Source organism: Cinclus cinclus, chromosome 9 (genome assembly GCF_963662255.1).
Source record: "Cinclus cinclus chromosome 9, bCinCin1.1, whole genome shotgun sequence".
Lineage (NCBI taxonomy): Eukaryota > Metazoa > Chordata > Aves > Passeriformes > Cinclidae > Cinclus > Cinclus cinclus.
In genome coordinates this window covers 14,786,171-14,811,588 of record NC_085054.1, presented here as the reverse complement: position 1 = coordinate 14,811,588, position 25,418 = coordinate 14,786,171, and the positions used below count along the sequence as shown (strand labels likewise).

The 25,418-nt window shown below is 49.1% G+C and overlaps 1 protein-coding gene across 1 annotated transcript in view; it reads left to right on the top strand.

Moving 5' to 3' along the window:
* Nucleotides 1-7,435: 7,435 nt before the first annotated feature.
* Nucleotides 7,436-25,418, top strand: part of IGFBP2 (insulin like growth factor binding protein 2) — a 55,239-nt gene continuing 37,256 nt past the window's right edge. The window contains exon 1 of the mRNA XM_062498526.1: nt 7,436-7,835. Coding sequence (XP_062354510.1) covers nt 7,436-7,835 — 400 coding nt within the window. The remainder of the gene's footprint in view (nt 7,836-25,418) is intronic.

The following is a 25,418-nucleotide window of genomic DNA, read 5'->3' as shown; positions in this document are numbered from 1 at the left end:
CACGTGAACAAGAAAGTGAGGAGTTTGTTAGTCCAGCTCCTCCTCTGTCACAGCAAGGGTCCAGAGAAGCAAGCCAGAAACCAGCAGTGGTGCTTGGAGAGAATGCTGCAGAAGGGGTCTTGTGGGCTCCATGTCAGTGCTTGTATTCATAGGCTGGTACTTATAAACATACTGAAGAAATGGAAAGACTCACTGCTGTAGGAGTGTCTCAGGCTGCCTGGCTGTCTCAGCAGTACTGCACCAGTGCAGGAGGGCTCACTGTGCTACCCTGGGATGAGATCATCCAGATCATCCCCTCCCACACCTGTCCTGACAGGTAGTGTATTGTAAAGCATATGATTAAATACTGTGAGTTGGGGCCCCATGCCTTTCTGCTGCCCCCTGGACACTTTCATACTTTTCTCCTATGCTGTAGCTGAAGAAGGCAAGGGAGTCTGTCTGGAGGCAGAAGGGAAGAGTTGGTGTTGCCCCAAGGTCCCCTACAAGTGATCTCTGCTACTGAGCAGGGTGAAAGGTGGGATAGAGCTTATCTAGGTCCTGGGGAGCTGTAGGATGAGGACCTGTTCCTGCAAGATGCTCTGTCCCCTCAGCTCTTGGCTCCATCTTCCTCTGCCTTGGCCACATATCCAGAAATGAGTCAGACCAGGAGAGGTGCAGACCCAGGGCCAGGAAAATGGGACTGGAGCAATTCTTGTTTAGGAAATTGTAGGGGGTTAAAGGCACTGCAGTCCTGTTTGCTCCCTAGTCCTGCTCTTCAACAGCCAGAGGACTTTCAGTGCTGGGGTTTCCTTTGTGCTAGACATAAATGTCAGTGTACCTTCAAACACTTCTCTTGCCCTAGGAGAGCTCTGTCCTCTGAGTCAAGATCTGAATGGTCTGTCTTGCCTCATCCAAAACACGACCGTTCCCTGTGTTTCTTCCAGTACTTGTTTTATTTGTCCCATGAGATGAATAAAGTTACTTCCCTGAGGAGGCTTTGACATAGGCAGCTAGAGACCAGCAGCTGGAGTCCTTTCTTAATATGTAGTCACAGTACACTTTCCTTTCCTTCATCCTTTTTCATCCAAGCACTTTCTGTGGACTCATGTAAGCAATCCCTGCTGTCCCTGGGGCTGCAGCCCCTTTCCACTCCATTCCTGCATGCAATGTTGTTACTCAAAGCAGTATCCCAGCACGGTGCCTAGGAAAGAGCTGTTTTCTCTCCTGAGTAGGTTCTCCAAAGCTGTTATTACTTTTCCAACAGCAAATACAAAGCAAGTGGAAATGTTGGCTGATGCTGCAAACAAAATTCTTAAGCATCTATGTGTGCTTTGAAATGATTTCATCCCACTGCCCTGCTCAAGGGGTACCGGGCACTGAGGGAAGCCTGTCAATGCAAAAGTCAAAATTATCTTTGAGTTCTCATATCTGTCAGGGGGATACTGTCCATTTGCTATTCCAGGGACTGGGAAGCTGTCCCAGCCCTCTCCCTTTAGCATCTGGACACATTGAAACAAAGGGATTTTTAATCTAACTTTTATCTTGGTATCTAAATCCCCATGAAAACCATGGATCATATTGGAATACTTGGTAGAAGAATGGATTGTGGTGGCTCTTATGCCCAGGCATGTGAATTTTCAGGAGCATTCCTACTGCTGAAGGGAAATAATGACTGAGTGGTATGGAGAGTGAAGGCCAAAAGAACAGATCCTCAGGTAAGAAGCAAGGACTGTTAATCACCAAATATGAACAGAACTAGTCCCCATTCCCTCTAAGTTATGGCTGGAATTTTGTGATGTCTGGAAAGCCACTGAGAATTTAGGATCTCTGTAAACAAGTCACCTTCTGCTGATATCCTGAGAACTGCCACTGGGAAACTGTAATAAAGAAGCTGTGTACAGAACCAGATCCTTTAGCCACCCAAAGCCCACTTCATACAGAGATTTGTTCAAAGTAGGAATATCTCTGCAAAGATGCACTGCTACCTTGGCTCTTCCTTCCCCCCTCCTTGAGCTACATCTCCTTGCCAGGTCCTCTTCCAAGAGCAATTAACCCTGGTACCCGCAGAAATCAAGGACCTTCTCTACATAAATCCTCTCCGCTTTTGTCTTATCATCCCTACACACCAAGTCATTCTGCCTGATCTGCCTAGGTCAATATTGAATCTTTTTTCCTTACCTCTTCCTGGTCAGCTTCTTGGTTTCAAACTGTTTTAAACACCTGCAACTAATGAAGGCATCTTTGAGGGAAGCTTAGGGATGGGTGAGGAGTGACTACTGGGGTGTCCAAATGCACAAGCCTCTGCTGTATATGGCAACTGCAGACCAGAAAAACTTGTGCCACCCTGCCTCTCTCCCCTTCAGCCCTGCTGGAGAGCAGTGGTGCCTGGGAGATGGGTAAGTTCTGAGCACCTGGCCCCTTAGCATGAGAATCACTATTGCTTTATGCCTTCCAGCTAATGGGTGGTTTTAGCTCTGCTAATCTCTAATCAGTGCTGGAGAAACCTAAACAAACTAGCCTGGACCATTCCAAAGGATTCATAATTACTGGATCAGGCTCAAAGATAATGCATTTAGGACTGCTCTAAAAACATTTCAGATAGGGTGAATGTAAATAAAGTGGCCTATAATTCACCCTTTTGCTGACATCTGAACTCTGGCTGTGCTGATGCACCTGGGGAAAACAGTATGAGATGGAGAGGGGTGCCTGGGGCATCTGGCAGGTTCAGACCTACCTCTGAGGTGACCTGTGGAGCAGCAGAGCTAAGGGTGTGGATCAGAGCCACAGGAGCTCGTGGGGTACCTGAGCCCTTTGCACGGGAGCCAACCAGGCTCCAGAGAACAAGTGCTGATGGAAGTGTGAAACATGCTGATGAGTTTTGGGGGGGTGGAAGTACAAGAGACTGATGTGAAACCACAGGTGTAACTCTGGCAGTGCAGGTAAGGTAAGCAGGGAAACTCTGGGCACCTAACCCTGACGATGAAGATGGGATGCTGGGAACTCATTTCTGGGCCATTTGTTTATTTCCTCGAAAGCTTGCTGTTTACAGTGTGATTGCCTTGGGGAGCAGCTCTGGGCAGGATGGAACAAGAGGATCTTGCCAGTGCCTCCCTCCTCCCTGCAGGGCTCTGCTGAGCTCGCTCCCATCACCCCAATTCAATGAGCAAAGCTACTGAACTGGGGTGGCTGAAGGCAGGTCAAGTTTCATGCATCGAGGCAGCATGGGGCTGGAGCATTGGGACCTACAGTCCTGGGGAGTGTGGAGGGAGGGACAGAGAGCCAATTCCCTGGCTGGATCCAACAGTCTGGATTTTAAGGCTTAGTGTTCCTTTTGAGGGGGAGTGAAGATACCCCCTGCAGGGGCAGAGGGCAGGGCAGAGCTTCTTCTGCCCCTGCTGCCGACTCTGGCCTTGGTCATGTTCCCCTGGCACCCCCTGGGAAGGGATGGGGATGAAGGAGGAAAGACTCCCTGTCATCCCACTCTGATATGCTCCACTGTGAGCCAGAGGTAAGCCCTACCTCCCACTGCCTTTTACTCATGGCCGAACTTCACTGAATCTCCAGGGAGAAAGAATCTCAATATCCTCTGTCCTTTGTCAAGGATGAATTAGGAAAAATAAACTCGCAAACAGAAAATGGAGGCCCAAATACATCAATCCCAACCTTCTTCCTCACAGCTTCTCCTTCATCATCACCTGCCCCTCACCACACCAGCTTTGGGACTCAGGAGACTTTCTCCAGCATAAAGCACTTTGTGTCAGTCTACTGAAAAGGAGGAGTTTAAAAATAATTAAAACCACTGTTTTAATCTTCATGACTTTTTTTTTTCTTCCCCCCCTCCCCCGTGCCCCATTACCCATGAAGAAAAAAATGAAGGAAAGAAAAAGGCAGAAGGACACTTTGTTTTCTCCCCCCACACACTCAGAGTTGTAAAATACTTCTTAATCATTGAGAGCAAGAGGATCTCTGTGCTGGGCCTCCACTTTTTGTTTGTGAGTTTATTTTTCCTAATTCATCCTTGACAAAGGACAGAGCCATAAAAGAATCAACCAGCACGTCTGTGGGAAAAAACTGCCCTGAAAAGGGTCGGAGGAATACTGTAGCATTTCCAAACAATTCCAAGGGCTAAAGCCTGTGTGAGATGCAGCTTCAGCTATAACTTGCCTTTCTAGGAACAAACCTACATCTGTTTGGCAATGCCACATTTTGTAGGGTAAAATAAACCCTTGAGAACAAACAGGCCAGCTTATCCAGAGGGGTAAATGCTTGGGAACAGAGCTCACTTGTTAATCCTAAAACTGTCAGCAAAGACCCACTGGAGAAATTATAGCTGGCCACGGGCACTCAAGCTGTTTCCCTCTGCCTCCCCGCCTCCCCCCATCCCCACAACAGCTGTAAAATCTTCTTTATTGTTCTGCTGGAGTTGGAGAGCAGCACAGAGAGGTCTCCCAGCCCAGGGCTGCAGCAGCAGGGGCAACATCTGATCCATTGTATCTGCACCGGTGTTATTGGTTCAGTGGCAGACAAAGAAAACGACGGCGATAAAAGAAGGAGAACAGCCCGAGCACCTACTAAAGAGGCATATGAACAGGAAATCCTGGCTCGTTCCCACATCTGAGCTGCGTACGGTTTCTTTCCCTACAGGATCATTATGTTTAATGTCCTCCTGCAATTCAGGCAGCTGAGCCAGCGGAGCCCCTTCCCTTCTCTCATCAGATTTCGAGCCCTCCCTGTGGAAAAATGATTTGTGCACAAGCAGCCTACACAACGGTGCTTAGGAGGAATTTGCCCCTGCCAGGAGTTATTAATGGCACCTCAGTAAATGCCCCCAGCAAAATGGGCTGCTGCAAGCATCAAGTGCGTGTTGAAAAATCGGGTTTAAATTGTCCCTTGGGCAATGACCTATTGGCCACCTAAAAAGCGCAGGACTGGTTTGCTGTATAATGAAGTTCAGGCCATCTCTTGTGCTTACACATGCAGAAACTCAGATGTCAGCTTGGTGCAAGTCAACGTTCTGGGCTCTTTTAAAACACCAGAAGACAGACTGTGAGGGCATAACATTTGCCACTGGAAGAAAACCTACTTTGAATACTTGGAATATTTAACTGACTGCAACAGATAATTAGCCAAACCCTCTTAGGCCTCCAAATATAGATTCATTAGTCATATGAAAATATCTCATTGGAACCAAATGTGAGTCATTAGTGAAGTCAACAGCAGATAATAAAAAAGGTACCGAGAGCCTCCTTCCCGCTATCCCAAGAAGTTGTAAGTGTGCAGGGAAAATAATTTGCTCCATTTTCTATTGAACATCTGCTGGGAAATCTGTTTAAAAGGGAGGCTTTTGAAGGGCTGCTGGTATGCAGGGCTGTGCATCCCATTTTCCCACTTTGAGATTTGTGGGAGTAACAATTGCAAATCCTGTGCTGGGCTTTTTTACTGCATTTATTTTTCTTTTTGTCTTCTGGAAGAGACTTTCTCAAGTCGCCCAGGCCAAAATTTGGGTTCTGTAATATAAAAAGACATTTTGTAGCATGAAGTACAACAAAAATCTCTCCATTATTTGCTTGTGATTTCAGGGGAACATATTTGTTGTCTTGGAGTTTCAAAGTCCCCTGCACTCAGAGCAATGAGTGCTGCTGCCACAGGGACCCCAAAACCAGCTGGATACTTTCCAAAGTGAAATGGGGCTGGTTAAAATCAGTTTCCAGCTTAAGCAAGTTGCAAACAAGCAATGGTGCGTTTTAAAATTCAAAGCAAGGGGGTAGCTTCTCTATGGCAAGGTACCTGCGGCATGAGGACCAGACAGAGAAAGGGACCATGCTTGATTAAACTCTTGTAAAACCTGAGTTACTGTTTGGGAAGACCCAGAGACTGGGATGAGACTGCATACTCAGTCCCAGGACGTATCACAGATTTCACAGAGCATGCTGAATGCTGCAGTCCATCAACCAACCCTGCAGTCATCAATCTCACAAACAAACATGTTGTTGTATAACTCCAGAGCTGTGAGTAATCCTGTGCCAAAAGTTGTGTTGCCGAGTTGTCAACAGCAGCCTTCTGCATTCTTCTTAATTTGAAAAAACTCGAACTAGAACAACAAAAAAAATTACACCAGCAAATTTTAAATGCTCCAAAGCTGTCATTTTTCCCATGGCTGAGGGAACTCAGGCTGCCTCAGTGCCTGACTTTAACCATACACCCCACGAAGTTGTTAACCGAGTTTTCCAGCTTCATTAGTTCAGTTGCATTCCCTTAACTTTGTTGTTGCTATTTTTTTATTACAGAAAAAAAGGTCACCTCTATGTAATAATCCTTGTCGTTAAAATCCTCTGTGTAGCCTGTGGCAGTTGAGCAGCAGGAAAAGGAGCGTGATAGGGTTGGAAATGGGCATTTCATACCGAAACCCCAAAGCTCAGAGACCTCTGTCTCTATGCCTCTGGTTGTACCCCCCTTTTGGTCAGCCTTGTGACCAGAAGTGCCACAAGGGAGGTGCTGAGTCAGCTGCAGACAGCTTTGATCAGAGGGCAAAACACCCTGTGGGCAGCCAGGCAGGAGACATGGGGCATCCTTATGGGCAGGGAGCCCTGAGTCTCCAAGAGGTCTCACCCAACTGCAGGGTCCTGTTCCCATGGAGGCATGGTGGCTCCCAGGACCAACATTTGGTGAGCAACTGGGACTGTGTTGGGACTGTCCCTGACCCTAGGTATTGGCCCCCATGCCCATGGTGGCACCTGGACTGAAATGTGGCTGCTTGTGCCAGACCTGTCACTTTTGTGGCAGCAGGGTGAGAGTGGGCCCTTACCCAACCCCAGCTGCCCTCGTTTTTGGGGGTGCGGAGATCACCCAGTTCCCCCTGTCCCAGCACTGGGTGTTGCTGGGAGGCACGACCCCAGCCTTCTGGTGGAGTGGGCTCTCCATCCCTCCCTGCTCAAGGTGTCTCTGTGAGGAGGCTCTTGACTCCCTTCGTGTTCGGTCCCGCCGTGTTCGGCGGGGCAGATCCCCATCCCCAGAGGGAGACCTTGTCTCCCACTGCAGCCGGCCTTCGCCCCGTGTTGGTCACATTCCCCAGTCCCTCTTTGGGTCATCCCCACTGTTGCATGCGGCTGGCGCCAGCCCACTCTGGGGCTGATCCCCTCTCCCCACCGGCAGGGACAGCCCCGACCCCCGAGGGGGAGCGGGGGCGGGCGCGGGGGCGGCTCTAGGACCCAGCGGCGGCGCGGCGCGCTCGGCCCTGCTCAGCTCCGCTCAGCCCGACTCCGCGCCGAACCAAGCCGTGCCGTGCCGTGCCGTGCCGTGCCGTGCCGTGCCGTGCCGTGCCGTGCCGTGCCGTGCCGTGCCGTGCCGCCTGGTTCCGCTCCTCTCCGCTCCTCTCCTCTGCTCTCCGCCCCGCGCCGCCCCGCCGGGGGGCCGAGGGCGCGTCCACCTGCCGGCCCCGGGGCCCGTCAGTCCCGCCATGGCGCTCGGCGGGGTCGGGCGCGGCGCGGCGCGGGCCGCCTGGCCGCGGCTGCTGGTGGCGGCGGCGGCGGCGGCGCTGGCGCTGGCGGGGCCGGCGCTGCCCGAGGTGCTGTTCCGCTGCCCGCCCTGCACGGCGGAGCGCCTGGCCGCCTGCCCCCCGGCCGCCCGCCCGCCCTGCCCCGAGCTGGTGCGGGAGCCGGGCTGCGGCTGCTGCCCGGTGTGCGCCCGCCTGGAGGCCGAGGCGTGCGGTGTCTACACGCCGCGCTGCGCCGCCGGCTTGCGCTGCTACCCCGACCCCGGCGCCGAGCTGCCACTGCAAGCGCTGGTGCAGGGACAGGGCACCTGCGCCCGCCGCCGCGACACGGCCGAATACGGCGCCAGCGCCGAGCGCCCCGCAGGTGAGCAGCGCCCGGCCCCGGCCTCCGCGGGTCCGGCACGGCAAGGCGAGAGCCGCGCACCGGGGACGGGGCACCGAGCGCTCCGCGCGGCGCGCCGGGGACCGGGCACTGCGCGCCGGGTACCGGGGACTGGGCACCGCCGTCCGGGCTTCGGGCACCGGGGACAGTGCACCGTGCATCGCTCACCGGTACCGGGCACAGGGGACGGGTGGGCGCTGGACGCCGCGCACTCCGGAACGTGTCCCGGAGCGCCGGAGCGTTCAGGGGACAAAGGAATCCTAAAGGCTGAGCTCAAGGGGATCCTCCCGGGGTAGAGCGACCCCGCGGGAGGGCAGACAAGGGGGATCCCTGCGGGAGAGAAGCGTGAGCGAGTCTCCAGGGTAGCACAAAGAGGGGAGGAATGAGGGGCGCTGGAGGGGCGACAATGCATGACCGCATCCTTTAGGTGGGCAAAATGGGATATTTGGAGGTGCAGTTACTTAGGGGTTTAGAGAGGTTTCCTTGGTATGGGACAGGAACGCCAGGGGTGGAATGTAACGGGGTGGGGGAGATGCAGGGATTACTCCAAGAGAGGGCGGGAAACTGGGGTCTTTTAGGGAAAAAATCCCCACCATGGGAACAGATAAGGGTGAAGTTTGGGGAGATGCAGCTGAGGGGTGAGGAGGGTCTTTTGGGGAGCAGATAGAAGCGAACATTCAGATTTGTGTTAGGTGGAAGAGTAAAACCACCCTGAAGGGTGATGGATGCCCCAAAGATACGAAGAGAGACGGTGTGGGAGGACCATGTGCTGCCTGGTGGGAAAGGGGAAGCCGAGGGACTGCGGGGGCCCTGCTCTGTGAAGAACCTGTTCCCTGTGGCCACCCTTCCAGCAGAGTCCACCTTGGAGATGAGCTGACCTCTGCCAGGTCCCGTGGGGGTCCTGCCCCCTCTGGCCCCCCGCTCCGAGACCTGGGTACAGGGATAAGAAGAGCGTCTGGGGACACAGCCCTGGGGACACAGCCCCGGGGACAGGGATGCCAGCAGGCTCCTGACCTGTTGCAGTGATTGCCGTGGGAGGGAGCGCTCCTCGGGTTGCCGATACAGCAGTGCTGGGTTTTATTAATGCCTCCTCTCCCGTGAGATCAACTGTAAGCTCGTTCCTTTTCCGTGGGATGTTAAGAATTGACAAATCGGCTCTGGAAATAGAAGCCAGCACTTTCTCCTTTGTAATCACCCCTCCTTGACTTCTGCTGCCTTGCTGGTTTTTCTTCCCTGGGTATGACTTGGGCTCTTGACCCTGTTTGCATAACTAGTTCAGCAGCACGACTTTGAATTCCCTCCGTTCCCTCTTGAGGCTTTATTTAAAAGTGCTGTGAACCGGGCTGTACCTCTTGGCTTCCCTCTCTGTGAGGATGGGAATGCAGCCAGGTACCTGTGCATTCTGGTCCAGGTACCTGTGCACACTGCCCTGCTCGAGAAGGAGAGATGGAGAGAGCAGAGCAAAGGAAAAACAGCAGCATGGAGAGCTTTGTACGTTTCAAACTGCTGCTTTGCACATCCAGGCTGTGACTGCTGTTCTCCCCACTCCTGTCCTTGTTCTCTTGCTCAGCTGTGAAGGGCTGTGGAGCCAGGACTCCGGAGAACAACACTGATGTGAAATCTTCCTTGTTTACAGAATACGAGTGTCAAGGGAATGAATTTTAGACTCACCAGAAGAAGCCAAGGGCATTTAGATTTAAGGAATTTGGTGCTGACTTCCAGGCTTATGCTTTTACAAAAAGCTGGGGTGGGTGGAGGGCATTGCAGTGGTGGGCTCAGGTGATTTTCTGAGTTAGTACTTCTTTTTTGTCTTTTACAGGCTTTAATTCAGAATTACGTTAACACCACTCAGTATTTTGCTTGATTTGATTATCTTTATTCCTGTGTGTGATTTATTTGACTGTATCTCAGTGGATAATACACACAGACATAAATAGTGCAGTTTAAGAACCCTATAATATATGTGGTACTCTGTAATATCCATAGGGGGTGAATAATAAAAATACTGGCACATCCTTAGCCAGCGTGATGTGAAACATGCAGCTGGAATATTCACAGTTGAGCATGTCTTGGCAGAGGAGCTTGGACATCCAGAAAAGGGTTTGTGCTCTTCAGATTACAAAACTTTTAACAGGTTGTTGTAGCCATTAGGAAAAAAAAAATCCCAACCAAACCAAAACAACCAAACCCACAACAAAAACAAAATCCAAATCTGCCAGCTTCACTTGATGCTCTTCTCTTCAGACTCTCATCTTTGATCCCATCTGCACTGTGCTTGTTAAACATATATGAGGGAGCTGAGTTTGCTTTTCATTTTAAGCAGTGACAGGGAAAGCACTCTGGCACCCAAAAGAGCAGGGACTGGAATTTGCTTTCAAATGCTGATGTTAAGCCAGTTTCAAGAGTGCCCCAAGAGCAAGTTTTTGCCTGCAGAAAGCAGGTGTTGAGGGTTTTTTGGTGTGGTTGGTTTTGTGGTGCTTTTTTTTTTTTCTTTTTAAATGCGCTTAAAGGTATTTACCCTTTTCCCCCTTTCCAGCTTGAAAAGGTTCCTTTGGCTGATTCAGGACTGGAATGCAGAGCTCGTGCTATTCCTAAATTAAGAGGTTGGCAAGTTTTTTTGTCCCTGATGAGAGGCAGAAGGATTGCCGAAATGAAACAAGGAATAAAACTCTGCAAATTCTCCTGCTATGGCTCCAGCATTGTTTAGTCTTCCACTAAAGTCTGTAAAGCCAATCCTGAAATGGTTGCAGGCGGAAAGTAACATAAACCACCATGTAGCTAAGAAGCAAGGGATGTTGCTCATTGCACAAGAGGCTTTGGGTATTTTGGAGATGTAGGGAATGTTGGAACAAAATAGCAGCAGTCTGTGGAAATCAGTCTGAAAACTTCTACCCTCCCTGGGGAGGTGAGTACATCAACCCCATCAGTGGTGGGAGTGAGGTGGAGACTCAGCATCTACAGAGATCAGGGCCTTTTAGGTCATTTTGGTGCCTCTGGACCATATTCCATTGCAGTTTGTTTCAGGTCATGGTGTAACAAATTCCTGTACTTGTGACTGGAACGGCCTGACCTGGGGACAGGGTTGTTCCTGTGCGCACAGAGCTTGCAGAGCTCCCACAGGTCTTGAGTCTGTTTATTCTCTCAGCACCTCTGCAAGATTATCAGGCTGTTTTGCAGATGGAGTGAATGATGTGCCTGAGGTCCTCCAGGACACAGGAAGCAGAGTGAGGACTGTCTTTTCATTGTGCTAGTCTGTGTCCTGGCAGAAAATATCTCAGTCCCTGCAGCCACCTTCTATTCAAAACAAGCCTAAACTGGCCTTATGGGTCTTGTACACCAGTGTGATTTGAGAGGCATTTTAGGTACCACTGGGGTCTTTCAACTCTTCCAATCTCAGCCAGAGAGTGAGGGTCCTGCATTCTGTTTTAGACATGATGAACTGGAATCAGGGGCTTGTGTGGTGTTGTGCAGCTCTCAGCTCCGACGTCCTTTGCTCTTCCTTCTGTTGGGTTCAGCTCTTGCCTTATGTCAGAGCAGGCTGGTTTGGGAGATCACTGCTGTAAGCCAGCCCAAGAAAACAAGTGTCAGATCAATGACCTGAACTGGCTCAAGGTGCAGCAGGGTGCCCAGCAGGATGCCAAGTGCTGCTCCCAGGTGGGAACTTATGCTAAGAGGTGGAGCAGGGCAGAGCTCAGTGATGTCAACAAATGTCCTAGGTTGTCTTGCCCAAGCTATGAGAATAGCTGAAGAGCATATTTTCTCCTAATGGAGACAAGATCCTAGGAATAAAACTTGTTCCACTCTGAAAAAATAGTTCTTGAGCCACTGTTCAAAGCTAACCAGTTAAGAGAATTTTTTTCCCCTTTGCCAGTTCAGTTCAATTGTGTTTGTAGTGTTACTTTGTTGTTGGAATACATGTACTCATTTAATGGGATATATCTCAGAACCCACTGCTAGCTAATGAGTCCTGCTTTGGAATCTCACTTGCTTGTTAAAACTAATGTGTTTTTTTTAGTCCATGCTAGTGCAAAGTAACCTTTCCAAAGGAAAAGAGAGCTGTGCAAAGAATGTGGCTCCAAGCAAACTTGAAGGGCTGGGGTTGCCTTACTCACCTGACCAGGGTCTCCACTTTGAACTCCCATGACATTAAAACAGCATCAAAATAGTTAACTGTTAAAAACACAGCTTGTTTTAGCATCCAGATAAAATCCTTATTTGGGCAGCTCCAAATGCCACACATCCTTCCTCACAGGTCAGATGTCAAAACCTTCATTTCCCCTTGGCAGGCAGCTGTTAAAAGACAGTTTAATGTATTGCTTGAAAACACAGAAGACTCTGAGGTTGGAGGTAGCATAATGTAACTGGAATTTTTAACAGCAACTTGAAAACCATTCCAGTAATGCTATGAATGCGTTTTTCATCTCTACTGAATTGCCAGGGAGACTTCTGCTTTTCTCCTGCTTTTATAAGGAAATGAAGCATCCGTCATGATCTGCATGGGCATGTGTGTGTCTGTCCTTCTGCCCCCACAACTTCTGACTCTGTCAGGTTGGTGGAACCAATGCAGCAGTGGATGTCCTGAAAATACTGTGTTGATAAAACGTGGGTGAGGAGTAGAGGAGAGCCAGACTGTGAGTGTCCCCCTCATCCTGTGCTGGAAGCACGTGAGCAAGAGGGAGGTTAGTTATGAGTGCAGCAACCAGGCTTTCAGCCTGGCTATGCAAGCTTGGTCATTACTACATTCCAGGGAAGCTGACTACCAGAACCAAATTCACAGGAGTGTGTTGTTATGTCCACAGCCACTACAGGGGCTCTGCCCAGGATAAGCCGAATGTCTGCACAGCTCCTTGCCTTGGAAGAAGTTATTAAAAGACAAATGCAATTAGTAACAGCTGTAGGGATGATAGGTGAACGAGAAAACCACACAGCTCATCTGTCCTCATTGCCTCTGGGGCTTTGCCAGTAGGTGGACCAGGTCTTCACGCTTGTCCACGGCAGCTGTGTCTGGTCAAGAGCTAACCTGGTAATCTTTCAAGTATTAAGACAATAAATAGCATCTTTGTGAAGCAGCTTCTTGAAAATAATGCTACCCCCTGCCACGGTCCCACTGGAGTTTGCTGTGGTGAGAGTGCTGCTGGTGTGAAAATGGTGGTTTGGAGTGAGAGGGAAGCCTGGGAAGATTTCAAGACTCTGACCCAAAGCAGAAATGTGTTTTCATGCTGTCCCTTGGCAAATGATCTGTTTCCTTCTTGCCCTTTGCAGTTGTTTCCTTTCCTCTGGATTTCAGGCTTATACTCAGTGAGTGTGGTATTTGTCAAGGGAACAGCAAGAAGCCCTGTCTGTGAGAAAGTCCATGTCGTTTGTTTTATCCACATCCAGGAATTGAGCTGAGATAAACAATTCAGGAGGCAAAACAGTGAAAACTGGAATGTGAGAGGTGTCTTTGTGTATGGCTCTGTACTAGACCTGGCTGCGGTATCATGTGGGTCTAATTTATCTGCCTGATGGGCAGCTGTTGCTGTAATCCACAAATGCAACTGGATTTGTGAAGGCAGGGTTTCATCCTAGCAGCCAGAAGCATTCCTCTACCTGCTTTTCCTGGTCGTGTGTTCTGAGCTATGGAGCTAGGACAAACAGTAATTTCCCTGGTGGATTTTTTGCATCTCTCTTTGGAGTGGACAATTCTAGGCTTTCTGTGCATGGTAACATCTGCCTTTTCTGCTGGGACTCCTTCAGGGATGATCTTTTGTGCTAAGCAGACAGAGTAAGAGGAAGGCCAAGGTGGAATGTGAAGATGCTGTATAAAGCTTTTCTGTTACAGAAGGAAGGCTGAGCTTGGTGGTATACTGAGTTTTTCAGGCATAAAGATTCCTGTTTTCTTTCCTTGAATTAGGGTGTTATATGTAACTGTGCTCAAGTGTCTGCTTAGCACTTGTATTAGAGAGATGCAAATCCATTGCAATTGCTTGCACTGCCACTATCGCTTCCACTCATCTTCATCCCGGCTGTCCCTTGGGGAGATGCTGCTGGTGTGGACACAATCAGTGTCCTATGACTGTGTCCTTTAGCAGCATGTACTGAACACATTGTGCTTGGCTTTCCAGCGTGTCCCCTCTGGTTGTTTGCATGTGCCAAAAGGGGGAGGTTTGTGCTGAGGGCTGCATAAGTGCCTGTGTCTCCCTGGGGGAGGGACCTGTAGTACATGTGTGCACCAATGCTGCAACGCGGTGCCTCTTGGGCACTGAGTGTGCTGTGGGACTGGGAGGCTGACCATTGTGCATGGTCCTGCTGTGGACTTGTGAGAGAAGGAAAAATCCTCGGTAGTGATTTTTAACATACTGTGAAGATTATTCCACTCAGCTGATGTCGTGGCAACCCTGTGCCACTTTATTCCCTGTGCACATTCTCATGCTCTGTCACACAAGCCTTGGGCTTTGTTTCGACCCACGGAGCCATGATAAGAAGTTTACCCAATTGAATCTTGACTTTTCTGGAAGGATGAGTTTCCTGCCAATTTATCAGATTTCAAATCTAGTCTTATTATTCTTTCCACAAACTGCCTTCAGTAGACCAGGTCTGACTGAAACATCTCTGCCTACTTTCAGCAGTGACTGCCAGCAAGCTGGAAGGTGTTTCTCATTCACAAACTGGCCAAGTGTGACCTCATTAAATGTTGACATCTAATTACAAGAGCACAATGATGTGATGGCTGTCCTAGGGAGAGGCTGAGGAGAAAAGGGTTGGTGCTCACTTATCAGAGCTTTGCTGCAGCCCAGCATTTGACAGCTCTTTGTAGCTGCATTATTGATTGATTTCTGCTCAGTGTTTTGCCAGACATGTCATTTAGTGAGATACCAGTGGGAAGATGAAGTCTCTTGTTGCAATAGCTTATGGTAGAAATAAACTGTTTAAGAAAGGAAAGAATTGGGAATTATGTGCCTTTGTTGTGGGTTGGAATACTGGGAGACATCAGGTCACTTTTATAAGCCTTGAACTGTCCTCTGACATTGCAGCTTTTATTCTGAAGAAAGCTGCACTGTGCCTTTTGGCTGGTTAGGGAACAAGTTCACTGCCTGGTGCTCTCTGTAGTCAAAGATCTCATTAATTCTGCCAGCTGCAAGGAACGATTTCTTGGTATTTCATTCTGGACTGTAATTGAGAGTGACACAAAGCACTGGTGGGAATTGGACTGTGTTAAAATCCCTGCTTTTTCTCACTGTTTTCTGATAAAGCAGAAAAAGCAGTTGCAGATAAAGCAGTTCACGTGGGATGAGGGTATTTCTAATTCTCTGCCCTTGAAATTTATGATATTTTCAACACCTTACTGGATGGAGGCAATTTTAGAGAAGTGTGTTTGTGCCTCCTTGCAGCTTGTCCTTCTTATGCAGGATATCTACAACACTGACACACAGTGCACTGCACTCACTTGCACAACAACATGTGTGGGATTACATGTCCTGTAATACAATGAAAATTCATAAAGTTTTGCCCAGTATTTTTGTTCCAGAATACAGCAAGATTTCCCGGTATGATGTTGCTGGTCAGACTTCAGCCAGAAGTCTGGTCTCAGCTCTCCTGGCTAGCTGTAGAAGACTTAGTCCAAGCTGATGAATTTCTCTTGGCTTGGTGAGGAGATGGAAGCCTTCCTTCCATTGTTTTCTCCTTGCTGTTTTCTAACGAGAAAAGGGTGAGCATCTGACATACATTTCTTCAAGAGTGCTTGCTGCTCAGTCTGAGGTGCCTGGTGAGTTGTTAACTGGTAGGGTGCTTCTTCTTTTGGCCATAATGAATAGGAATGCTTCCATGGCTTCTGCAGGGGTGGTTTGGGCAGGATTTTGTTTAGGCAGAAATCCAGGTTGTTACAGACTATTACAGAGATCATTTGGAGCAGAAGATCTGGTTTTCTAGTGGTGTTTAGGGAATACTTCCATTCATGGAACAGGATGCTGGGTCAGCAGTACAGGTAGTAATTAGAGGCTAACCCACCAATCCATCACTGAATTCAAAGAGCACTCTGGAACTGGAAGAGAAAAGTAAAACTATGGTAAAATGGTTGCCTTCCTACAGGTCAGCTCACTGTGGGAATTCTGAGACATTTTGTTGTTGATTTTAGTAACTAAAATCAGTGTATTCTCTCCTTTTTTTCCTTGCCAGACCCCACAGGCCCTGTCACCCCAAGCTTTCAGATTCCATTAATTGTTGTGCATTATTGAGGGATTTTGGTTGATTAGAGTCTTGCCTGGAAATTCTCTGTGGAGGAGCCCAGCTTCTCACTGCCTGAAGATGGGACATGTAAAGCTCAACTTCCTTGCACACCCAGCTAGGTGGTGGGAATACAACTTCTGATGTCTTCAGGACAAATTTGGTACCCTGTTCCTTTCAGGACTCATGTTGCTGAGAGTGTGGCCAAGACTGGGCACGTGGAAAGCAACTGGTCTACAGAGCTTTGAATAAAGCCAAAATGCCTGTTTTGGGCTGACTTCGGAGGTCTAGGAAGGTCTAGACCTCTCTGCACATAACTGAGGCATGGTTGGTCTGTGGGCATGGGGAGGAATTTGGCATGGAGCCCTCTGAAACAAATATCTTGTCTAGTAAAACTCAGGCTGTGGAAGTCAGTGTGAGGAAATAAAACATCCACTTTGGTTTCTGCAGGCTTTGTCCTGGGGGCTGGTTGGGTGTTGCAGGAGGCCACAGGAATCCTGCTTGTGACCACAGCCAGATTAATGGCCACTTGGGCAGCTTTTCAGAAGTGAGGAATTTGTCCACTTTCACAATAGTGGCTAGAAATTCCACATGAATTAATTAGTTTTATTACAGGACTTGTCCTTCCTGCTCCTCCAGGGCTGCCTGAAACACTGAACTCATTACATGAAGAAATGGAAATAGTACTAAAAATAAGAACTGGTATTCCAAGCCTTTGTGAGGAAACACACAGAGTATACTGACATCCTCCACCAGATATGCTTCCTGAGCTATGGCTTTTGGCCAAGATGATATCTAAACCCCAGTCCTAGGTCAGCAGCAGCCACTTAAACACCCCAGCCTGCTCCACGATGCAGTCTTCCCTCAGCCACTTCTTTCCTGCTCAGTTAAGGCTGTTCATCTAGGCTTCGTAATTACTCCCACAATTTCAGTTTGATGCAGTGTTCAGATCTGACCCTTGGATGTTCCACAGTGAAGGCTGCACACTTTCAGCCTTCTCTCCCCTTTAGAAAGGGTTTCCTACCTTGCAAGGACACTGTTGGCTTTTATGGTAGTGAAATGCTTGGAAATATTCCTGTGAAAGGGTGCTCTGCACTTCAGTTATGGTGGCATGGGACTTATGGGACTTTGGAAATGTTTGATTGAGTGTAGTCAGAGTAATGTTAGACTGAGTAAATATTTTGGGAACCCAGAGCTGATAATTTTTCCTTGCTTACATTTGTGGGGGGTCAGCCTGCAGAAATTTACCACCTCTCACGTGGCTTTTAAACAAATGTTGTCCATGGACTCAGTGTGCTTTTATTTTAATCCCATTTTACAAGTGCTGATGTTGTCTTGAGATTCACCCTTCTGCTAAGGGCAGGTGTACAGCTTGCTGGTCATTCCAGTGCTTGCTTTATGAACATTGCTTCAGATGCATGTGGTTGGACAGGGGTTCTCATTTTGAGTCTGACTCCTCCTTTCTGCTCAGCCCCACCTTTGTGACCCAGGCTTGACTTGTTTTCTTGGATGAAGCGAGTTCTACACCAGAAAGCTGACCAGTGAGGTGGTAAAGTTCTGCAGGTCTCACGACACAGAGTTGTCTGTTGTTGTTGCTCAGAGTTGTTGTTGCTCAGGCCTCTTGAGAATTGTGACACTCATGCTGGACTATGGCCAAATGAGCTAACAAGGACTGAAACACAGAATTTCCCGCATTAACAAAATGTATAAAGAGTAAAAAATGCAAATGCAGACATAGATTCTTCTAATCTCAGATGGTTGGAAAGCTTCTGTTGTTCTAGTAATGTTGTGGATTTCAGTCGCTGCTTTCCTCCATCTTTCTGTTTATTCTTTTTATCATGCTGGTTTCAAGGATTTGTTTCCTTACTCCTGGCCATTAGGCTGGTCCTGCACATGCCAAAACTGACCTTTGCAAATTCAGACCACACTGAAAGTACTTGGGCAGTGCAGATGTGATGGGGCAGTAGGTGAACCTGGCCAAATGTCTGTCACCTTCATAATCTGGCCTTAGGCGACAGCCAGCAGTGCATAAATTGGGAATTTAGGAAAAAAGTACGGAGTGAGCCTTGAGAGGTGGGAGCAATGCTATGGAAACCCATCATGCTGCTGATACTGCTCAGCCCACAATTTCAGGAATTTCCAAAGCACAGCCTGGTCTGCTGGCTGCTCACAGAGGTATCTTCTTCATTTGGTGAGCTCCCTGACTTCCAGCAGTGAGGCTTCAAGTGCTGGGGGAGGCAGACAAACCCACAGTGATGTCTGTGTACATCAGTCCTGTGTCTTGTGGCTTCAGCTGTGGCAAGAAGGGAGGTCCCATTGCTCGGGCTGTGCCCAGTGGAAACACAGCCCTGCCCAGATCTGTTTTTATCCTTAGTTACCGGGTGTGATAGGAGGGTTGAGCCTCTGGCTTGTTGTTGTCAGCAGTATCTTGTCCCCTGGAACTGATCTGCCCTAGCAAAACTAAAATGTCTCAGCTGACCTAAAAAACTGCTTGTAATTGAAATGCAGTGGCCCCCATAAATATTTAGCTGAGTCTGTGTTTTGCTGTGCGTTTTTTTCCCAGTTCTTCTCTTTTGCTTTTCCCTGCCTGTATACGGATAGTCAACTGAATGCCCATCCCCTCCATGGCATCCTGTGATGAAATGGCATTTTTGGCAGTTAAATTATGCATCTTGCTTGCCTTCCATCATCATCATATTTAAGACAGATATCAAGCTCAGTGTTGAGTGTGTGAATGCTCCTGTGGGAGTGTTTACACCCCACTACAGGCTGCCCACTGCCATGCAAACCGCATCCTGACAACCTGTGCCCAGCCTGCATTAAGATTTTTCAACTCTGCTGCTGAAGCAGTGGACTCCTATCAGATGAGGGAAGTTAGCAAAGTTTTGCCTAAGAAATATCTGTGGGTGGATGGGACTGTAGGTTGTGTGGCAGAAAAAGCCTGCAATGCAAGGCTGCAATTAGTGCAGTCAGACAGCAACAGAGGTATCTCTGCGGGCACACTGGGCTGAGCCTTGGAAATCCCTGAAATCGTGACCTGAGCTGGGCTGACTGCCTGACACCAGTGCCTGGGGCTTGTGCAAGGTGTGCAGCCTGCCCTGTGCTGGAGTAACCCCAGCTGGCCTGCTCTCCTTTCTCCAGCTGTGGAAGCATGCCCTATGCCTGGAGGACACAGCCTGGCAGGGACTAGGACAGCACAGATCAGACTGCACCTGTGGTGGAGTTAGGCGGGGGGGTGCTGCAAAGCCATCAGATAGGGTCACCCATCATCGCAGCTCAACCTGCAGCAAATGTGATTTCCCCGTTGTGACAGAGGTCAACAGCTGCATTTCAGAGCTGGAGAGGTGGGGCTGGTCCCCTCTGATCTGAACCCAGCGCAGGGGCTGATGCAGGGCAGTGCTGCCATCCTGTCCTGGCTGATGTCCTGGAGCAAGTACAGCTCTGCTGTTCTCAGCTGGGGTCAGACCCTGAGCAGCCTTGGCCCAGAATTGCAGGTTTGCCCTTTTCCCAGACAGACATATGCATCTGTTTAAGGCAACCAAGGCACAGGGTGAGCGAGACTGAATCTCCCCGAAACACCCCTCTTTCCTGAGGACCTGAAGTGGGGACCACAGGACTGGGGTTAGACACCAGAGTTTGAGCACACACATGTTGCGATGCTGCCTGGAGGGTGCTTCTGTCCAGGGGCTTTCCTGTGGAGAGACATAGCTGGGAAGCAGAAATAGCAAGTGACTAAATGTCACGGTTACATTCCTGCCATCTGAAATGAACTCCCTATTTTCTTTTGGCTGTGAAAATTAACTTCCCTTTTCTCCTCTCTGAGCGGGTGAGCTGGCTCCCGGTGGCTGTGCCCTCGTGGCGGATGCACAGGACGGTCCAGGTCAGACTGAAAGGGAAACTCTCCTACTGGGGGCTTTTCACTGTTGTGCTCCTTTCTAAAGAAAATGTGCAGGGCTTTTCTTGGCCCTTGTGAAGGCCAAGATGCAGGTCTGTAGCTGGAATAGGATAAGACTGGCCTCATTTGGGAACTCTTCTGGGTTTTGAGCTGCTTGCTTCCCTTCTGCATCCCGCTGAGCTGTGTGGGGTGGGGGCTGGTGGCTGGCATCCGGCTTTTTGTTATTCATGTAATTAATCTCATTCCTCCCAGACTGTGGTTCTGCAGCCCCCAGGCACAGAGTGCCTGTTTAGCCTCTGCTGCACAGTAAGCTCCACCTGGGAGTCAAGGAAACTGAGGCAGGTACAGCTGAGTGTGTTGTTCTGGGGCGTGCTTATCCTTGGTCCTGGACGATTCAGTAATGGGACTGTACTTTAGGAAAGTTCCTTAGACTGAACAGCTTGTTAGTTGCTCCAGTGATGAGCATTTCAAAAATGATGATGGTGCCACATGTTGCCCAGTTTGAACATGCCAGGGTGGGAAAAACACTGAAAAGGCTCCAATGCAAAATTCCCTAGGATTTTTAAAAAAATTCTTTTAATACTCTTTGCAATAGCAGAAGTCTGGATTTTTGTAGGATGAGAGCCTGACGGGTAACGAATGACTCAGCAGCTGCTCCACCTGGCAGTAGTCAAGAGCTTGGTCCTTTGACTTGCAAAAGATGTCTGTGGGCCCTCTGAGATCTCTTCAGTGTCAAGAAGAAAATATGCATCATTATACCCATGCTGATCATGTCCATTCAGGCCATCATGCTCATCCTGGTCTGTCTTGCCCTCTTTCTTTGTTGCTTTTTTTCCCTCTAGAACCCTGTACTTTTTTCCTGTTGCATATTTTGTTGTCAACAAGTTTATTATTTTCCTGCTATGAGGTGCTGTGCTTTCTTTCTTCCTCTTGTGTTCTTGCTGCATTTCTGCCAGCCTCATGTTCTCTCCACATGCTTAGTCTCATATTTACTTTGCATATTTTCAGCAGGGTGCTAGCAGGATTATTGTGATCTGTCTGGCTCAGTGAAGACCTGCTGAAACCTGCCGTTCATGGATCCAGCAAGAAGAACTGTCAAGGAGCACTCCTGCCAGGTTGGGAGGGTCAGGGCAGAGCTCTGCACAAGCATGTCTGGGAGCTGTGGAGGTGACATTCTCTGGGTTTGGAGTATGATGGAATCCACATGTTGGTTCCTGCTTGGGACTGCTCCTTTTGGTTTGGCCGCCAAACCATTTGAAAAAAAAAAACCCAAAAGGTAAACCTAAGGTTTCATTCTGGTAACTTCAAAATATTGACATTTCTCCTTGGGAGCAAAAAGAACCTCAAAACAAGCTTGCAAAGATATTTAGGGAGACCAGCAGCTAAAGAAGCTGACCAGTTGAACATCTTTAAAGAAAGAAAAGGGAATGAATGTCCACACTCTCAAAAGCAATGCCAAAAGAACATGCCACCAGTGGTGCAGGATGTGTGAAAAGTCACCCCAAACTTTTCCTGTGCCTGAGAGGTGAACCCAGGCTGTCTGGGTCCCACACTGTAACACATGGGTTTTGCAAAACACTGACATTTCAGTTGGCATAAGTAGCTGGTGGTGTTAAGGGTAGAGCCTGGAAGAGTACAGTGATCCCTCTGGGCTTTATGAACCTCCTGAGAAGCAACTGTAGGAGCCAGTGGGAACTCTGGTTTGGTGGGTGTGGAAGACTTCAGTCCCAAATGGCCAGGCTCTTGGTGGCTTGTGTTGTCATTGCCCGTCCAGTTCTTGCTGAAATTGGGCCATAAATGTACCTCCTTGGTGGAGCTGCTGGCACACAGACTCCCTCCACCCAGCTGGCCCCAGAACTGACCACAACCTTCTATTTCTTTTCCTTCTAAAAGGACCAAAAAGAAGCCTTGGTTTTGACCATAAGCCAGCCTTTTTGACTTGATTGCTGTTACTGCTGTGATTAAACCCAAACAAGACCAAAACCTGGAATGTTTTCTGTATGTCCAGTTTTAGTTCCTTTTTTTCCGAGGTAATCAGACAAACCAAACAGCCCCAAGCAGACCCCAGGTGTTTGCACTGTCCTGATTTTCATGACAATGCACAGTTCCTTTATAAAAATGTGTGCCAGAATTTGGGGTTTTCCTACTCGGTCTCTTTCTTAAGGGAATTCCGAGAGAGATCCTCTTCTCTGTTACAGCTGTTCTTAGATGTTTTCATCCTGGCACTCTCTCTACAAGGTGGGGCAAGGAGAAGCCATCAAGAAGCTGTGGACAGAGCAGTGTGACTGAGAACCAAAGTGGACTTCGGAGCTGAGCCCTCTAATGAAGTTTTCCTGGGAGTGGTGTCAACCCTCTGGATGGGTTAAATGGATAGCCACCCCCTTTCTCCCCTCCTGCAAACTGAACAGGGCTTTCCTTGAGGCCCATCCCAAACCTGGGGCTGGTGGCTTGTAAAGTGGTGCCAGTCCAGTGCCTGGACTTTCCACTTTCCAAAGGGTGGGGGGCCAAGTCCACAAGGAAGGTTTTCTCAGCTTTTGGTGAGTCGAGTGACCATTGTGGCATGTGGGCTGAGACGTGGACTTTTATGTCTTGGCTCTTCTTCCTCCAATTACCTGAGGTGTTTGTCTGTTGTCTCAGCATGCAGATTCCTCTTTGCTTTGCATCTTAATTCCAGCTGGTGCAAATCGCACGCCTCCTCTGCTGGTATCTGTTCTCTGACTTAGCATTTCTGCTGCTGCTGAGTTCTGGCCTTCCCCCTTTGGGGTCTGGCACCCACTGAACCCAGCTGAGAATGTGGCCCTTTGTGCCAGAGCTGCTTGCAGGAGCTGGGGACTTTGCCTTCCCTGCTGCGAGCCTTTTTTGGCTGGAGAACGTGTGCCCTTTCCTGGTGGGGAGGGATTTAGGGGTGAGGGGGAGGTGAGAGTGCTCCTTGTGCTGGAAGAAAAATGATGAATGACTCTCTTGTGCTTCTGAACAAAACCAGGAAATGGGGGGGGGGGGGGGGGGGGAAGCAAAAAAAAGAGGAAATGAGAAACAGTAAAGAGGCCTCCCCCGCCTTCATATAAGCAATCACTCCACAGCATCTGGAGCCCAGTAAAAGGGCTGTTCCCAGGAGACCTCACACTCGCCAGCCACACAGATCTCCTTTATTGCAGACTCCTGGGGATTGCACCCCCACCCACCTCCCTTGTGCTGGCCCTGCACCCCAAACCAGCCCAGCAAGGGCAAACTGAAGCTCAGTCTCCATGGCTATGAGCACCAGAGATGGTCGTGTGTGTCTTGGCTGGCAGGGCATGGCCTGGATCCATTGCAGGGATGCGGTTGTGATGCTGTTGAAGCAGCTGGAGCACCTGCATGCTGTTTGTGCTGGCATGCTGCCTGGCAGCACCAGGGCACAGACACTTGTGATACTCTTATCTGGTGCAAGTTCTGCTGGAGTGGAGTCACCTCTCCTGCACTCTACTCCAAAACTGTTCTGGATGCATTAGATGCAGCAGAGAGTAGCAGAGTGGGTGAGTGGCCACTGTGGTGTCTGATTTTAAGCATCTTCCTTTGTTATTTGTTAAAAAACATATCTGGTAGGAACCTGAATAGGTTAAGCTCTTTCTTACTGTAACCTTGCTGGTGTTACTAGTTTAGCCATCGTGGAAGGGACTTGCTGACAGTAGGAAAACTATTCCTGAGTGCAGCTTTAAAATCATAATGCAGGTTTCAGAAGCAGAGACCCTGAGAGGGGAGTGGTTCCCACCCATTTCCAGATGGAGGTGATTGCAGCTGATCACTGAGCATCTTTATCATCCCAGCCAAAACACTGGGTACTAATTTAGTTGTAGTTCTTAATCCTCTGTTGTCTTCATCAAGTCCCAATTGAATTTATATGTTAGGTGGGAGGGGATTTGGTTGTTTCCTGTAAGTTGGCTGGACTCAAGAAGAAAAGCAGTGTCATTCTTAAGGCAGTTCTTGGGGTTGCTCAGCATCTAGAGGAGTTTGGTGAGAGGGACAGTACTGTAAAAATTCTCAGCTCTTCTGCCTAAAATCCATAGGGCAGTACCTTCCTGAACTTGCTCTTGCTCTTTCTTCACCCTTGTGTCCTGGGTTTTGGGTGCTTGAGGAGGCTTCTGAGAAGCCAGGCAGGCCTCCACTCTTTGCACTCTGAAGCCAGGGGTTAGCTTTGGAGTGACTCCTGTAGTGCACAAATTTGGAGGCAGTGGTAGAAGAGGCGCTGTAAGCCCTGCCTGCAAGGTCTGAGCTGTGCTGCTGTGGGCTTAGCTGGAGTGCAATGGTGTGTGGCAGGTAGCAAGGATAGATTTTTGTGTTTGTGCCACAGAACGAACAGGGACTAGGCTAGGACCTGGTTATTTTTTATTTAGCAGGTACGTGACCAGTCCTTAAAGGAGGGCAGCTTATGATTCACCTCATGCCTCCTTTTGCCTTTACATGAGCAATGTTTTTAAAGCAGGCTTCTTGATGGCTGGGCAGGGCAGTGTGCTGAGTCAGCAGCTGTTGCTGCAGCTGGATCAGACCCTGGTCAGGGGCGTGAAGTTCTGGGGACACCTCAGGCCATTGCAGCCTTCTCTGCTGACTGCCCCTATGTGAGGGGGGACCTTGTGCTCTCATTAGTGCAAACCAGCAGGGTTTGAGCTGGTAAATTTACTTTCTCTGTAAGTCAATTGATTGGAAACCCTGGGTCAGTTGACTGGGTGACTGCTGCATTTTGTTCCTGAGCCCTTCAAAGTTAGATGGGCTCACTCTAAGGGAGAGAAATCTTTGGAATTGTCTTCCTTGGGAAAAGCTCCTGAGGGAAGTCTGACTCCTCTGTGGTTTCCATAACACCATGCTGAGGTGTCTGCATGTCCTAATGTCTTACTAATTTGCCAGTGATGATTTTTTGGAGTTATTTTTAACGGGTGCATTGTGCAACTAATGGGCTTTTTATTGGTGGTAAACAAGCTGAGCTAGACGGGAATGTTGCCGAGGCTGGACTGGCAAGCTTGCCTCTCAGTGCTGTAGAAATACCTTGTTCATTTTTTTCCTTAAAGAGGGAGATAGAAACTGTGGCTCTCCTGCAGCCTGATGCTCCTACCAGCTTCCCTATGGAAGCAGTGGCAGAGCAGCTGAGGTACGTGCTCTGCACCTCGTGATTTTTAGCTCTAAAACTGCTTTCTGCATTAGTTTAAGGGACAGTAGCCTTTGGTGGGAAGGCAGTGGCTTTGCCCACACACCATAGCTGGGTGGTGAAGGGCCCAGTCCTCTCCTGGCCCAGGGAGCAGCTTCCTGCCAGGCATCCCTGGGATGCTCAGGGCTGAACGCATGGAGTTGGTGGCTCTTCATAGGGGCTGAGGAAAACACCCTGTCTCTTACCACACCTCTTACCTGATGAGGTCAAAACTCACTCAGTGGACGTGAAGCATTTCCTGACTCCTGGAGGGGAGCGAGGTCAGGTTGGAAACAAAGCACGTGGGCACTGG